The sequence below is a fragment of the Monopterus albus genome, unplaced genomic scaffold, assembly GCF_001952655.1.
Source record: "Monopterus albus unplaced genomic scaffold, M_albus_1.0 scaffold22.1, whole genome shotgun sequence".
In the NCBI taxonomy this organism is placed as follows: Eukaryota; Metazoa; Chordata; class Actinopteri; order Synbranchiformes; family Synbranchidae; genus Monopterus; species Monopterus albus.
The window spans coordinates 2,350,459-2,368,548 of NW_018127902.1; the positions used below are offsets into that span (position 1 = coordinate 2,350,459).

The 18,090-nt window shown below is 41.0% G+C and overlaps 1 protein-coding gene and 1 long non-coding RNA gene across 2 annotated transcripts in view; one reads left to right on the plus strand and one right to left on the minus strand.

Moving 5' to 3' along the window:
• Positions 1–18,090, minus strand: part of rptor (regulatory associated protein of MTOR, complex 1) — a 186,077-nt gene that overhangs the window by 101,361 nt on the left and 66,626 nt on the right. Inside the window, 1 exon segment of the mRNA XM_020594142.1 lies at positions 10,121–10,296. Coding sequence (XP_020449798.1) covers positions 10,121–10,296 — 176 coding nt within the window.
• Positions 46–7,403, plus strand: LOC109956794 (uncharacterized). The gene is made up of 3 exons (XR_002274466.1): positions 46–583; positions 1,508–1,619; positions 7,289–7,403. It is a non-coding gene; the product is annotated as an uncharacterized LOC109956794 (long non-coding RNA).

The window sequence follows — 18,090 nt, forward strand, 5'->3', positions numbered from 1 at the left end:
AATCGAATTTCGGCAAAAAATCCGATCTGAGCATTAAGACCTGCAGTGTGAACGTAGTCTAAATGTGTGAAATCATGGATACTACAGTGACAGAATGAACTTTCTCGAACTGTTCTCTTCTCATGCACTTATTTGCTTAGCTGAACTGCCAATCAGAGTGGTCTCTCTCACCAATGAGGCCTGACCACCGACTTCAACACGTCAAATCGTCTGAAAAGCTGCAGACAGGGACCATCTAGTGCCAACGGTGTGGGACACACCAGGAGAATGAGCTGACAGACGAGCTCTGACAGACAATCTCTGACGGTCTGACGATGGCTGACAGCCAACTGTTGGCTTGTTGTGTCTCTGCCCTAAGACAGACTCGTAATCTCTGAGATGGTAGAACAACTACACAGGTCACTGGCGTGGCTTTGGGATCCTGTGGTTCCAACTACAAACGGCTGCTTTCAAACACATTCTGAAAAACCAATAAGAAATATTGTGAACACAACAGTGAAGAAGTGGATTATCCTGCAGCGTTTTGAGAAACGTTTACTTCATTCCCACCATGATTCTGATTCACAACTATAATCCATTGCAGGTGCCGACCACAGCTGCTGTACCTTCTGGTACATTCAATTTTGCTACTTTGCCCTTCAAATTTATAGGGCAAAGTTGTTGCAGTGTCAGCTGTTGTTGCATTATTCACTGTATGTGTAAAATCAATTTTGTAGTAGAAAATATTTTTATGCAAACCATGAAAGTACATTAACAAAACGTGCATTTCAAAATCTTACCAAATTTGTCATTATTACATAAGCTCAAAACAAGCTGCTCATAAAGTGGCAGTTCCTATGCTCCAGTGCAACTGCTCTTGTTTCAAAACAACAACTGAAATGATGATACATTATGATTAAGGTGCTGCATTTAATCATTAATTAGAATAATGTGAATATGGAGGTTGTACAGTGGTTGGCACAGTAGTCTCACAGTAAGAAGGCTCCAAGACCGAGTTCCGTGCAGTTTGCATGTTCTCCCTGTGCCTGCATAGGTTTTCTCCAGTAACCTCGCACAGTCAAAAGACGTGCAGGTCAAGTTGACTGGGGACTCTAAATTGATTTAGTGAGAGTTGGAGTGGTCGCCTGCCTCTGTGTGTCCAGCCCTGTGAAAGACCGGTGACCTGTCAACGGTGTATCACTCCTCCCGCCCAGTGTCAGGTGGGATAAACCCCCACCCCACGACCCTGTACAGGATAAGTAGGTGTAGCTAATAGATGGATTGATGCATGGAGAGTGTCCTGCCCACATGCTTCATTACTGCTTTCACCTCAGATCAACATCAAAGTGTAGTGCTAGTGATGTACAGGACACATTTTGTTAAAGACATTTCCTGAACGTACAGGGATGTTGACCTTGCTTATAGCACCAATCAGTGACAATGCAAATCCACTCCACATAATTTATGTTGCAATGCCATCGCACTACTACACTTTTACTTTGTCAATTTAAATGTGTTTTTCTTTCAGCTCAACAGCACAGAGACAGACTGCAATAATGATGTCACCGAGACACAAGTCCTGGAGCGGCTCCAACAGTGAATAATGCAACAACTGCTGAGACGCTACGACAGCAGCCATGGTGATTTGACTGAGATAGAAGCACATTTTCTGACTCATAGCTGTAAGGCTTAACATTCAAATTAAACTCCTTTGGATAAATAGTAATCAGCAGATGTCACCTGATGATATCATTATTTAGGCAGACTGAGTGTGTTTGTCAAGGCTGACTTCACTACCCAAAATAACCTGAATATGTTCAGGTGATTTAATGGGCTATAAATTGAAATGGGCTATACTGAAGTGAACAGACGGGTACCAACTGAAGAAAAACTTCAAGAAAATTGAGAAAAATAACAAATGTGAATATTTTTTATAAAGGGCATCACTCTCAACCAGGCCATACATTTCCTAATTTGGCCTCAATTTCATACATTTTCAGAGGTCACAAAGGTCACCAGACTGGGCACTAAGGCCTGAGCAGTGAAGTTACAAACTGTAAAAAGTACGGATACTTGTCAAACTATTTAAGGGAAATGTGCAGAGATATTTCATATTGCTACACTGGCAGTAGTAGGAACTGTGCACCTTTACTGTCATTTACATAGTAAATTGTGTACAGTAATTACATTAATCTGGCATCATGATGACAGAATGACCAGCATCACTTCTAGCATGATGAAAACTAAAATGGTTGTCAACTAAGGTTTTCACTTGTTTTGTTTTTTTTAAATTGTAATGGCAATTGTGAAAAGGTCATTTTATACAAATTCTCTCATTTTACAGTCTAACTTCTGCTTTCACATACAATGCACATTAAATTAGGCTACTTCTTACTGACAGTTTTAGTATTTTTTTTTTTAGCAAATGCACTACACTATTTCAAATAGCAGAGAAAACACTAAATTTCAACACCACATGTAGTGTTTTACAGCCTGAACTTATAGACAGAGTCAAATCCTTTATATCCTTTGGTCTGCTTACCCAGTAAAACCAAAGGAAACCTTACAGTATTTTACTTGTAACAATGCTAGCAGGATTACACTCTCTCTGAGCTAATAAATACCACATAGATGTAGCAAACTATACAGAAGTTCACCAAGTTCATAAAAATCCTGATGTTACCAAGCAAAGAGTGAATACCTTAAATTTTACAGCATATTCTGCCAACTTGCATGTAGCTTGCACAGAGTTTTTATGAGGAGCGCTCCCGGGTGAACAGTTTCAATAAGCTCATTGTTCTACTTGATACGTACATAAACACACACCTATGTGAGTGACTGAACATGAGCGATCATTTACAACAACTGCTCCTCAGATCTGATGGACTTGAGAAGATCTAAGTGAGTTAAGACTTCTGTCACAGTGGATGAGGACACATCGACCACTGTAGCTGTGTAACACTGTGTAATACAGAGCATCACGGCCATATGCCAAGGCAAGGACAGGCATGGCCATAGGGCTGTCATGAAACCTATTCCCTGATCTCAACCCAGCTGAATGCCTATGCTGCAGATTTTGGATGATGTGCTACAGACAGCACTCTCCACTAGAACAATATACAGTGCCTTGCGAAAGTATTCGGCCCCCTTGAACTTGGCGACCTTTTGCCACATTTCAGGCTTCAAACATAAAGATATAAAACTGTAATTTTTTGTGAAGAATCAACAACAAGTGGGACACAATCATGAAGTGGAACGAAATTTATTGGATATTTCAAACTTTTTTAACAAATAAAAAACTGAAAAATTGGCCGTGCAAAATTATTCAGCCCCCTTAAGTTAATACTTTGTAGCGCCACCTTTTGCTGCGATTACAGCTGTAAGTCACTTGGGGTATGTCTCTATCAGTTTTGCACATCAAGAGACTGAAATTTTTGCCCATTCCGCCTTGCAAAACAGCTCGAGCTCAGTGAGGTTGGATAGAGAGCGTTTGTGAACAGCAGTTTTCAGTTCTTCCCACAGATTCTCGATTGGATTCAGGTCTGGACTTTGACTTGGCCATTCTAACACCTGGATATGTTTATTTGTGAACCATTCCAATGTAGATTTTGCTTTATGTTTTGGATCATTGTCTTGTTGGAAGACAAATCTCCATCCCAGTCTCAGGTCTTTTGCAGACTCCATCAGGTTTCCTTCCAGAATGGTCCTGTATTTGGCTCCATCCATCTTCCCATCAATTTTAACCATCTTCCCTGTCCCTGCTGAAGAAAAGCAGGCCCAAACCAGGATGCTGCCACCACCATGTTTGACAGTGGGGATGGTGTGTTCAAGGTGATGAGCTGTGTTGCTTTTACGCCAAACACAACGTTTTGCATTGTTGCCAAAAAGTTCGATTTTGGTTTCATCTGACCAGAGCACCTTCTTCCACATGTTTGGTGTGTCTCCCAGGTGGCTTGTGGCAAACTTTAAACGACACTTTTTATGGATATCTTTAAGAAATGGCTTTCTTCTTGCCACTCTTCCATAAAGGCCAGATTTGTGCAGTATACGACTGATTGTTGTCCTATGGACAGAGTCTCCCACCTCAGCTGTAGATCTCTGCAGTTCATCCAGAGTGATCATGGGCCTCTTGGCTGCATCTCTGATCAGTCTTCTCCTTGTATGAGCTGAAAGTTTAGAGGGACGGCCAGGTCTTGGTAGATTTGCAGTGGTCTGATACTCCTTCCATTTCAATATTATCGCTTGCACAGTGCTCCTTGGGATGTTTAAAGCTTGGGAAATCTTTTTGTATCCAAATCCGGCTTTAAACTTCTCCACAACAGTATCTCGGACCTGCCTGGTGTGTTCCTTGTTCTTCATGATGCTCTCTGCGCTTTAAACAGACCTCTGAGACTATCACAGTGCAGGTGCATTTATACGGAGACTTGATTACACACAGGTGGATTCTATTTATCATCATTAGTCATTTAGGTCAACATTGGATCATTCAGAGATCCTCACTGAACTTCTGGAGAGAGTTTGCTGCACTGAAAGTAAAGGGGCTGAATAATTTTGCACGCCCAATTATTCAGTTTTTTATTTGTTAAAAAAGTTTGAAATATCCAATAAATTTCGTTCCACTTCATGATTGTGTCCCACTTGTTGTTGATTCTTCACAAAAAATTACAGTTTTATATCTTTATGTTTGAAGCCTGAAATGTGGCAAAAGGTCGCAAAGTTCAAGGGGGCTGAATACTTTCGCAAGGCACTGTATCAGCTGAATTCCGATTTACTTCATTAGTGTGTGTCAGCCAATAAAAAGACAAAAAAATAGTAGCACTGAAATAAAAATATATTTGCAGTAATTTTATAACAGTCTCAACTCAAAGTCTCTCCACTTAACAGTGCTTTGTTTCTCAGTCGTAAAATCTCCTGCCCAGTGACTATCTCCATGATTCTCTAACCAAATGTATGGGATATCTGTCAAAAATGTGTGTTCATGTAAGAAATTTATATCAGCTCATTTATCAGATTTTATCACCTCTGAAATATCAGTACTGGCGTTACATATCAGAGAAATCAGTTGACTGTAATGAAGGAAGCTCATTTTGTAGACTCTTGTTCAACCCTTCAAGGAGCACTGTGAGGAACACTGAAGCTCTTCTTCAAAGCTCGTGGAAGACCACCTTAGACCAGCCTCTCTTGTTTTAATTTGTGACCGCCATTTTAATTTCCTTCTGCAAACATCAGTTGCACAGACTGATTTAGCAAATGGGAGGACAGTGGTACAGCCACATTTGTTCTCAATGAATGTGAGGCTATTTTGTGTGCGCGCAATCTTTCCATTTAGCAGCATGTTCACCAGCACTGATGTAAATGAGCAGTGTTAACCTGAATACATGGCTGCTTGTATTGTACAGGTGTAGTGAGAGGGAGCTAGAAGAAAGTGTAAGTTTACAGTGAGTGAACCTTCTGCCAGTCAAATCATCTTTTATTTCATTCAGTTATTGAAGCATGGCTCAACCTGAAAGCCTATGAAGTCCATGACATTCTTCTCTGGTGAACAATGCGATTTACAAAGATCCTCTCCTTCATCAAACACATTATGGAGGTCTAAGATGACTAGCAGCTGCTACGCTGACAGCAGCACCCCAAATTTCTCCAACTGCTTTCTCCTGAAGTTACATTTCAGCTGCAGTTCCATCTGTCACAGTGGTAGTAAATCAGGCGATGAGAGTTTTTGTTAAAATTTCCATTCTCACTGTACTGCACAGGGGGAACTGTACAAAAACAGTTTTTTTAACTATTCTGTGCCATCCTTTCAATATTCAACAAAAGCTATTCTCTTTGTAGATTTAGGTACTGATCTGGGTCATTATCCAGATCCAATCATTTTTTAAAGGATTCTTCACCAGGGTGAGATAGGGCCAATTTCATTATTTTCACTTCTAAATCCATACATACCTACAATGGCTGGACAAAAACTGCACAATAAGATCTACCGCACACCAAAGTATGATCTGGATTCCAAGTAGTGGTCAGGTTTATACGGCTCATGGAAAACTTGCTACTGTGACACAACAAATAATGCAACAGACTTGCAACTAACACCAAATTGTAATTGAAACTTTGCTTATTCAGCAGAGGGTCGGCCTTTTTCTTCAACAAGGGGTGTGCAATGTGTAGCGGAAATGACTACACTTTATTCATATTAATTTTACAATTTTATATTTCAAATATTTTAATACTGTAATATCTTGTTAGAGTAGGGCACCAGGATCAATTTATGCCAGTCAAACATAAAATGGGTTTATTAATTCAGATTATTAATACGGTCTCGATCTGAATGCAGTGAATCCCACGGTTCATTGACCTATTTACTGGAAACAATACACACCAAAGATGACATGAGAAATGATAGCACTCTGGTGCCCTACTCTAACAAGGTAATACAATATTAAAATATTAGAAATATTAGATAAATATTCATAAGCATAGTCATTTCCACTACAGATATATATCATCGATGATAATATCTCAATTGTTGCTTTAATGATGTGTGAGCTAACAGGGTATTGCTTTACAAAATAATCAAAAACAAGCCCAGAGAGTCCACACGTTCACTGTGTCATGGTGCCTAGTAGCACAAACTATACTGCCTGTGGGCACTGAGTGTGCAAGTCGATGCTTGTCTCAGCAAACATTAGCGGAATCATTCCGCAAAACTACAGTGTACTGTTCTACTTCAGTGCTTCATTTTTAACTAAATAAGTAAAACCTGTTTTCCTTAAATCTTGTTTCCATTATTATCATTAGTAAGCAACAATTAATATGCTATTAACCAGAGCAAGCTAGTATAAGACTTTATCAAACACATTTTTGAAGGATGCAAAATACCATCTGTTTATTATCGGCAAAAATTCCAGAAAATGTTGATATCATTTTTTGTGTATATCTCATGCTCCTGTCTTCAAAACTTGCTGCCTTTGATCCTGAAGAAAATCGCCATTAGTGAATTCTAGTTTTCTTGAATAACTTTCAAACAATAATGATATTCATGTAATTTCAAATGCTAGGGACAGGTTTTCATAGTCAAGGAATCATATTATGAGGTCTACCATGGGAATGCTGATCTTAGATGGAATGGCATTATGGGGAAGCTGCCTTGGCAGAGGTGTGTGTTCTCTGAGTGCTGTCTAATTAGGATTCATATTGTATTGAATCCTGACCTATCAACAGGCAGACTAGGCCCACCATTACCTTGGCTAAATTTCACACACACACACGGAGCTTTAATGCCTTCATCTGTTGTTGCTTTCACTCTCTTTAGCCACGTTATCCTGTTCCCTGCCTCTCAATCTCCCCCATACCTCCCCATCCACCAGTGGGAAATCCCTTGAAGATGGCAGTCCATCAGTAATGATTTTCTGCTCAGCTGAGCGATAAAAGGTACACATGCACTCACTCTGCCTGGCTCTCTCCTTCTCTCTGTAAACCCCATCACCCATCCTTCAATGCATCTCATTAAAGTTTTAAAGTCAAACTAAGCCAGCACATCAGTGAATCCCTTTGTCCACCTACTTTAACCCTGCCAAACTCCACCTCATCCCTCCTTCATTTTCTCCTCTTATCTCACTCTGGCACTGTGGGAAATTAAGGAGAAGACAACTCGGCATTTCTTTATTTAGAAAATAATAAGCAGGCCGGGTTAGGCAACAAAAAAAGTACACGAAGAACAGGAGGAAGGAGGACGTGGTGAGAGTGAGCTGCATCATCTTTGGAGACTGCCAGGTCTCAGTGCAAGCTGGAGAGCAGGTTGATGTAAATGCAAGTCACAGCTGGCGTGTTTAATCTGGCTGGGAGGTTCTGGGACTATTCTCAATCAAATAGTTATTCTTGACCAAAACTGGCAGGATGACACTGAACACCAGCTGTATACTACATCTGGACTTAGTAAAGTCCCTCCCAGCATCACATAGTGCCTCTTCCTCCAAGGCCTGGAGTTTAAAGCAAGCCTCTAACTTTTGCTAAATCATGGTCATTGTAGCCACAGTGGACAATTATGGGACACTATTAAATTTTAAAGGTAGAGTAATAGTGGCACAAGTAGAGAAGAGTCATAAGGCTAGCAAACAGACTCAGTAATGTCAGTTACACAGCAACTATTATCTGTAGCAAACATTAGCAGCAACAGTTGTAGCAGCAAAACCCCTGAATGTACTGAATTGAATAGAGGTGTACTTTAGTGCTTATAAATTCACTTTTTTATTTTTAAAAGGAATAGTGTTGTTTCAAAGGTCACCTAGTCATACTTTAATTAAGGCTTTCAGACACCAGCTTTGTGCTTTTGGGGGAATCTATTTGATAGGGGGTCAGGATCCCAGTAGAGATGAATGGTGAGGGCCGTGTTTTTTCACACTTATGAAGCTCTGTCTGAAAGTGGCTGTAATGTTTTTATTTGTGTTTGTTGGTTTGTTCACAGCATAACTCAAAGTGTAATGAATGGATTTGGATGAAATGCTTTGAAGAGGTAGGATATGGCCCAATCCATTAGATTCAGATGCTCATCCGGATCATCATCAAGAACTAGGATATTTTAAAAGAATTCTTGACATTTGTAAGTGTTGAAAAGGCTGTTGACTGTATGTGAGAGCTGCTTAGCACTTGGAGTGAAGACGAGTGGAGCAAAAAATTGTAACAGGAGGCACACTGAACAACAAAATCTAAAGTGGACTGCGAAAAAAATTTATACTAATAATGAAAAAACTGTTATTGTAAATTAAATCTTATAATATTATACAATTGTACCATTTATTTCACACATGGCAGCAAACATATAAGTTTACTACTGAGTGTGTGCAGATTCTGTTCTTACCTAAGAACAAATCCCAGAGAAGAAAACATTGGTGAAAAATTCATAAATGGGTTTCACAAACACAAACCTGTTCTTAAGAACGACTGGTGAATGTGGCCCATTCTTATTTCATTCTGCAGGGGACATTTATTTAGCCATTTGTGGCATTTAGTAATCCCTCATGTCTACTGTTTTTCTTGAATAACTTCCAAAATAATGAAAACAATGTGACTCCAAATACTAGGGGTAGGTTGTCATGGTCATGGAATCATATCATGAGGGTCACTGTCATGTGAATATTGCTTTTAGATGTAGTGGCATGATAGGGACAGAGGCTTGTACTCTCTGAGCGCTGTCTAGTATCATTACACTTTTCCTTTCTGAGTGTAAATAAAGGTTGAATGAATAAATTAATCAATTGATAAAAGCTTGGTTTTCTCTTTTGAAGGTTTGATGTTCATTTAACATTTATGCTAAATGAGCTTAGTAAAGTCAGAGCTAATTGAGGAAGTCTCATGTATAACACATAAATATTACATGACTAAATGTCCCCTGGTTCATTACCGACCAACAAGGAAGATTCATTAATACAAACCACTGCAGGCCGCCTTTACTGTGTCTTTAATAGGGGGGATCAGACCGGAGACCATATTTTTCCTTGAATGCTACAACATCCATTTTTGGAGGCACAGGGTGTTAAGGAATAGCTCAGTCAACATTATCCAGCAGGCTTTTAGCAAGTTGTTCTTCGAAATGGGATGCTGGTAAGGGATATCAATATTAATGGCATAATACTGAGGCCTCATTATACTGAAGGTCATGGCAGGATGTGGATTTAGAGCACAGGAAGATAAACGGAACTCTTCAACATTCATGACAGAGGAGAAACATTCGGCTGGCTGTAGGACAACTCCTGAAGGCAACCTGTCATTCTCACTTAGACACTTACAAAAGTTAAAAGGTAGTTGAAATCATCCCTGTGACTTTTAGTGTGTGCGAATTGAATCCAGTCATTAAAATGTAAAAAACAATAGAGTTAAGTCATGATTTATGGCACCACAGAGATTTGGTACATCGCAGACAGAGACCGTACATGGGCAGATAGTGTAGTACATGGAAGATGAGGTGACAAAAGCTTACTGTACCTCATTATTCCACAATGAAATTAGGCCACATCCTGAATGTACCATCTGGATCACATATTTAAGATTTCCTCCATTCAACAACCCACATTTCACATTTTTAATGGGTAGCAAGAAGCTGTGTTGTGGCAGAGAGAAGGGAAAGAAAGTGTGAGAGAGACATTACCATCGGAGGGCGATCTTAATGGGTGTAGTGAGGCAGGAGGTGAAGAGATCAGCTGGGAGGTCGGGGTTCATGGGCAGGAGCTCGCTGGCCTCACAGGCAGCCAGCTGGATGCAGTTCTTCATGGAGGGAGGCAGGGGCATCTGGGCGAGTGGGTGACTCGGATTGATGGCCGCCACCTGAACGGAACATGGCAGAATTTGTTTACATTCATTTGGCTGCAATTTTCCAGATAAAGAAATATAGAATCTTAAATCTAATTTGTTGTGTGGCCACGATGCTCTGACCTGCCTGTGAAAATGAGCAATTGCTTGCAAATATCCATCTGGAAGAAGATTTTAAGCTGTAGAAGAAGCAGAAAGGAATCTCAGGAAGAACCTGGTTTTCAGACCGACAACACTGAATTATTTAACTGCTTCAAAGCCTGACCAATTGTCTGGGGAAATGAATGACTGAGGGACAGAGACAAACAGGGAGCAGGGTGACAGATTTCTTCACTTTAAAGAAGTGAGACTTGTTTGTGGGGAGTGTTTATGTCTGTCAGAGGACACAGCAGGCACAGACAAAGACAGCACCCCTGTGTAACAGCCTCATTTGTAGACACATATTCATTGAAATGAAGGTTTGAGTTAAGATGCAGGAAATGTTCCATTTGATGGCGCTGATTTCTTAGCGTTACTCTAGTTAGCTCTGGTACTATAGTGAATAGAAATTGAAGGGTAACAAACACAGAAACCTGGCATTGCAGCAATACTGAAGTAAGACAGCAACAGAAGCCAGATGAGAGGATGCTGAACTTGGGCTGAAGCCCAGATAAGACATGAGATTAAAGATCAGAGACAGACAAAAGAGCTGCAGCTCCGCACTGATGGAGAAAGAGAGATGCACCAAAGGAAAGGGACGAACATGCACAGAGATCAAAGACTAATCAGAGAGGAAATACAAAAAAGGAGAAATCTATGGCATTTTAGAAGAAAAAAAACCCTAAGTTTGTGTAAATGTCCATCAGTGGCAACAGGTGAAAGACCAGCTTTAGCACCGTTATCACCTACAGTACACAAGCCTGCTCCAACTGTTGTCGGCTGCTGGTGTTCAACAAATGTGGCGTCCCATCGTTACTCCATGTTTTATTAATTAATTTTAAATCCATTTAAAAGTATTGTATTTATTATAGGCTGACTCTTATCATCATGACAGAGCCATTTTTAAAATCTTCAAAAGCCGCTTTTGAAGCGTTTGCCCGCATTAAAAATTGAAACATGGAGTTTGGGGGACAAACTTTTATCACAAGCCCAAACAAACAAGGAGTTTAGTATGTTGCTTCTGTTATGGACAGCAGGCGATGAGTGATAAAAGTTGATTTTACCCATTTTATTTTTTGTTTTCTCTGTTACATACAGTAAAAACATGATGGTTTGCCACCTTGTACTTCCAGGCAAAACCTTATAATTGATGCCTTGTCTGAGACATTGTGAGAATACAATGATAAAGTGATAGTTTATTGATCCCAGTGAGGAAATTTTCCACTTCCTTGCCCCTTAGCAGGTGGTCTTCGATGGTAAACAATCCTCTTGTCTATTCTAAGAGCAGAATTAGCGTGTTATATCCACACACTGGGACAGCTCAGTCAATACTTGCAAACATGAAAAATGGAGGCAGCTTGCGTATGATGTAAAACTTTAATTATATCTGGAGCTCTTGACTATTTATGCGCTCATTGTGCTGTTGTACTGTTGATCTGTTTGCTGGGAGTTCAATATGGTTTCAGTCTTCTGCTGAGTAGACTTTAATGAGCTGTGGGTCTTAATGGAGGCAGCAATCCAAAACTTCCCTTTATCACAGCTGACTGCTATGGCTGTGCTTTCATTCTGCTTGCTTGGTATAAAAAAAACTGTTGAGAGAGATTATTATGTTATTATTATCATCTGTTATTCCAACAACGACTGTGCCATGCTGCTTGTAATTTTAAACTGACTTGATCAACAGTACCTTTATTCATCCAAATACGTTTATACACCAGCTCCACACCTGAGAATGTCCATGATCAGGAAGCTTATTGCTGGTGACAGTCTGTCGATGTCAGGCCACATTCTAGACTCTTCATAGTTTTAAAACTTTATAATAAAGTGCCTGAGGGTGTAGGTGGTCTCCAACTGCATCACAAGAGGTGGCTATCAAACCTTTTCTGTCAAGTCCCACTTGATTGTATTTTAACCCCCAACATACACCTGCTTAATCACACACCAATCATTTATTGTGATCTCCTATAAAGATGTCTGAAATTGACCTGAAACTTCATTCGATGAGTTTACTGAAGAGCCATGAGAAACATTCACAGTAAGGACCAAAATGAAAAAAACAACTGTTACTGTCAGAGAGGAAGAGACAGCAGAGGTGCTATATCAAGCCATTATATTTAGTGAAGCAGTTGTTTATAGAGATACACCAATCAATCGACAGATGGCCCGTTTCCCTGTGATCAACCTCGACCGGCGACCAGCCGATCACTCTGAGGTTTTCGATTTGTGTGCCAATCAGATTTAGAGGCACGACAGTTCACGTCGCACACACAGTGGTGCTGACCAAAAGCATAGCGCGTGCAGCTCATAGCATCTCACATCCATCTGGAAAGAAGATTGCACTCGTGTCTCTACCAGGCACATGTTCACTCACACTCTGGAAGCGCTTGGTGTACAAGCACCGCACTGAGGAGCCTATAGAAACACCTTGGAAAACTACATCCAAATCTCCATCAGATAGTACACAGTGAGAAAACTGGCTCCACCTGAAATGCATGCATATGTACAGTGTATCCAACCCACTGTAAATCACAGCAAATACAAACTATGCACGCTTCAAAAAGAACCGTGTGCTCAGTAGTAACAGACATTGTTCCATTTCTATTACCTGTTGCCCCTGTTTATATTTGGAGAAGTACAAATATTGCACTTCATTGTAAGTTAGAGGTTTGTTAAAAAAAAAAGGGGGGTTAGAGAAAGACGGAGATGTAAAGTTTAAATGTTTTATTGTTATTACCATTCAATTTTTCATTAAAGCTACAATATTGTCTCCATATTTTGTCAATTCTAATTCTTAGAAGAAAAAAAAATCAAACTGGCAGGGCAGATGTAAAAAAAAAAAAAAAAAAAAAATAAAAAAATGAAAAACGCCCCGAAAAATTGAAATCGGCCCAGAAAGCTGCAATCAGTGCATTGTTAACAATGTCACCTAGGAACTTATCGACTGCTAGACAAGATGCATCACAATATTCCCGATTTAGATCTTTATGACAGTGATTTATAGAATGACCACACTGTGTTTCTTTTACGGTATTTCAGAAGAGTATGTTGCAATTTTGGGAAAAGAAAAACGTGTGTTTTACAAGTTAGGAAAAGTTGTCTCTTATTCTCACGTTCCCTCTGAGTGCGAACCTTCGCCTGTCATTATTAATCTGTAAAATCAGGATAATGCACCACTTTTTCTGAGTGTGGTGGAAAATCAGTTTGCAAGCATTTGTCTTGTACAAAGTCCTGTTACTATTCCTGGTATAGTATTTGAGTTGGAGCATTTGTGTGTGATGCACTGATCATATACTGCACAACCAGCCTAGCTCGCTGTAAATAAGCATGATGTTATAAAGTGCAAACTGCTACTGTAAGACCTCTTGAAGCACTGCAGGCACCCACAACAGCTATGTACTGCAACAGAAAACGTTGCTTCAAGTGCTAAAACTCTTTCCGTGTTTGTAAACAATGAGAAGTCCAGAGGCACAGAGGCCGAGCAGGAGGAGTGGGTGTGAGAACTCTGTATAGTGCTAAAGCACTAAAAGCCCTAGAAATCAATTTATAGTGACAAACACACACACACAAGCATGAATACATGCAGGGACATACAGTATGAGACCATACAGGGCAGCGCACGGACAATCACAGGGGCACATAAAACACAGCAGAGCCACAAAACAACTTAAACACGAACAAAATCACAAATGCAGCTGGAATCCACCAGAGCTCCTGAAAGGAAACTACTCCTCGGGCCTGTCAGCTTGTTGTGCGCTGCGGATCTGAATCTGATGCAAGCTGGGATAAACCCACAGCATCTGACGCGAGCCCTGTAGGGGTGCGCTCGTCTTTCTGTGCCCGGAGGGCGAGAGGAGTCAATTAGAGGATGAGACCGGAAAACAAATACCGTACAACAAATGATCCACAGGCTGCCTGGGAAACATAACAAAAGAAGAAGAAAAGCACTACTCCTGCTGTTGGCTGCACAAACAACACAAAGCAAGCATTTTATTCAGCTGCCATGACCTGATTAAAATGCTCAACCCAGTTTCCAGTAAAGCTGAAAAGAGCAGGCTTTCGAGGCGACAGTGTAGATTTACAGTACGTAATGCCTTCCTGCTCCTGTATGTACGGAACATACTTCCTGCTCTCCATTACCCGACTCACTATGGTGGGAAAAAAGGCAGCAGATGAAGCTCAGATCAGATCAGTGGGAGTATTTACAGTACTGCTCTATAAGGATCTCTGTACACACATGAATAAATGATGATGTTAAAAATACAAAATCATAGTCTTAATTAGTGGGGGGCATGTCATAACGTGTAACTGGGCCTGTGTCCTTTTTTTCTGATCAACATGCATATTTTATTTCTAGTCGTAACGCTCGCAGGCATGAGTGGGTGCCGATTGTTGCTGTGTGGATGGATCTGTGCCAGTCTTCTTGTAACATAATTCCTCTTCTCTCTCTAATGAGGAAAACATCGACTCGCTGGCAGAGACAGATATCACCAACAAAGCTGTGCGCGTCTCTAAAACCTCTCATTATGTCAACTTAAGAACAACACTGTCTCCTGAAAGAAATGTGGAGTATGTGTGTGATGGTGCGCCACGATAATCTTAATGGTAAATACAGCAATACTGCCAGCAGAAGCTGATTAATGCCAAGCAACCACTATAATTATCACATTAGCATATTGTAATCTCACAAATTACCATGAAAATCACCATGACAGGTTTCTTTTCTTTCTTTGCCACTGGGGATTGGTGATTTGTTTGTTTTTTTGTGACACTGAAGCCGAGCAGACATTGTATGGATTGTTAGACCTGATTCAGTTGCGTCCGACTCGTTTCAGAATCAGGCCGAACCAACAATCTGTCTGCTGAGCACTCAGATGGATTTCTGGCATGTCAGAAATCTGGTCAGCTGTCTTGCAGATCCACGGGCTGAAGTTAGTTCAGTGCACTTACATGAGTACAAAGACAACAACATAACATGTCACAGATGAGATTTCACATGTTGTGGACAGAATCTACTGTCGGGGCCATAGACTGCATCTATTTAAACGGTATATGGACGAGGCTAATCGAGCTCTGGCAGCGCCACACTGTACAATGTCATCAAAACATTGTCACGATCTGCAGCTTAAATAATAAGACTAATCGCAGAGGAGGAGGGGAATTTTATGGCAGAGGAGCACATCCATGCTCTAGTCAAGGTAACTCTAGTCAAGCAATACATTTTCTGTGCATTAATTATTCATTAAAATCGTAGAAGGAGCTGGTGTAGGCCTAATGTGAGCATCCTGGAAATGCTGGCAACACAAACACCTAACCCATAACACACACACAAGCTCTCACGGTCCAGTGTGTCCTCAGCTTGGAGTGCTGCCGTGAATCTCTTCAAAGGTCTGGTACACACTCAATGTTGGTCTCTCTAGAGTTGTGAGGACACTATCGCTACCTTAAACCCAGTTCTAACCTGAACCTAAAACCATGTCCCAATACTCAAACAGTCCTTTGAAGTTGTCCTCACAACAATGGCATCAAACTAAAATTAGTCAACACAGCTACAGAAAGACAAGTACACACACTCCACATGGGGACATTCTTTTCCTGGACACTCACCCCAACCTCACCCTGGGATTCAGTGGCAGGGCACGGCATCTGGTGCCAACAAAGAAGGCCGAGTCCCCACACCGTGAGTGTGTAAACCGGTGTCTGTCCTCACAGTGAGAGTAATACCAGGTGCGTGTGCACACATACACACCTCTTTCCACCCCACAGCTAATGCAGTGAGCATGCTTGCTGAGTGCATGCAGGAAGTGATGAGATATTTAAAAGGAAGCAGGTGGCCTTATAATAGAGCACTCAGAGCAGACACCCACCCACATACACACACACACAGTGGCTGACTGACTGGGCTGTAGGAGGAGGTCGATGTGGTGCTGAGGAGGAGTGATAAAACACCTCCTCCCTTCATATCTGATCTTCACTTGTCTTCTTCATGCTCTCATCTGCACCCCAGCATCTCCAAATAATAGCCTACAGTCCCTGGTGAGATCAGGCCTGTCATGCCATGTGAAACAGTGGTGTGTTTATAAAAAGGGGTGCGTGTAGCTGTTGTGCGATTCCACTTGGGACCACCCACGTGCATGCACAGAGTGTCACAGCAGAGGGATAGGGCTGCAGGAATAGGTGAGTGAGGTAGGGGACGCCCCACGTAGATCGTCTCCTGCATGATTAAAAAGCCTCTGGAAGTCATCACCTCTCTCTTTATCATACATTACCCCCCATTTTACACTTTCTGCTCTCAGGTGGTGCTTATGGACATTACGCAACGTCCCCTGCATGTCACTTAGGGATTTTCTCACTTTATTTCCCCACTGCATCACTCTGCTAAATCCTGAAGCTCCCACCATTACTGAACTAATATCTCCAGAGTACATGTTGTACCTTGCTATGAGTAAAATATTGCCTCCAAAAATGACTGAGCAAGTATTTGTCTATTCTTGCATCAACATCTCTCAGCTTGCAATGACCACAATCACTTCACAAGTTTGACAAAGATTACACTCAAATGACAACAGGCAGCAGCAGCAGCTAAGAATCTGACATTGGCTGTAGCCTTGGGAGGACCCCGAGTGGTGCCCCCCTTGGTATTGTTGCTTTTTGTATAAACATTTTCTATGTAGTGAAATACCTAAGCTCACTTTGAGAAATATTCAGCCAAAAACCTTGACTGTCACTGTTCTGCCATCTTTATATTCCACTGCTAGGTCTGGTTCTTGGACACTAGTTCTTCTCCTTAAAAAGCCTTGTGTGCCAAAGGATGTGTTATTAATCAAATCAAATCAAACTTTATTTATATAGCACATTTAAAAACAATGAGTTTTACCAAACTGCTTCACAAGCATCTAATTAACGCATACAAATTAAAACACCAGAAACATAGTAGAAAACATCACAACTAAATACAAACAAATTAAAACAGCACAGCACAAGCAGAAACCAGGAGATTAGCTGGTTTCTGTTGTTAGTAAATGTGTCTCACTATGATTATAAGGCAAAAGCCAGTGTAACTAAGTGGGTTTTAAGCAGTGATTTGAAAGATTCCAAGTCTGATACCGAGCTAATATTTATAGGTAAGCTATTCCAGAGCGTCGGGTAGGCTATTGGTTAAGGTGCAGCGCTCGCTGCTGCGCCCAGGGTTCAAATCACGGTTACGTCAGGAAGGGCATCCGGTGTAAAACACTTGCCAAATGTCAGCATGCGAGTCGTCAGTGTGACGATTTGTTGTGGCGACTTGCTGTGGCGACCCCTAAACGGGAAAAGCCGAAAGTGACTTTCTTTCTTTCTATTCCAGAGCTTCAGGGCTGTCAGCATAGACTTCGACTTGGGGACCCCCCAGGAGCAGCTGTTCTGAAGATCTTAATGACTGTACTGACTGTGACAGGTAATGGGGTGCCAGACCATTCAGAGCTCTAAAAACAAACAGCAGTATTTTAAAGTCAATCCTACAACAGACTGGGAGCCAATGTAGTGAAGAAAGGACTGGAGCAATATGAACCTGTTTACATGTGCCTCTTAAAAGACAAGTCACTGCATTCTGGACCAAGATGTAATACAGAGGCCTGATTAGTACAAATATAGAGGGTGTTACAATAATACAACCTTGACCTAATAAAGACATGG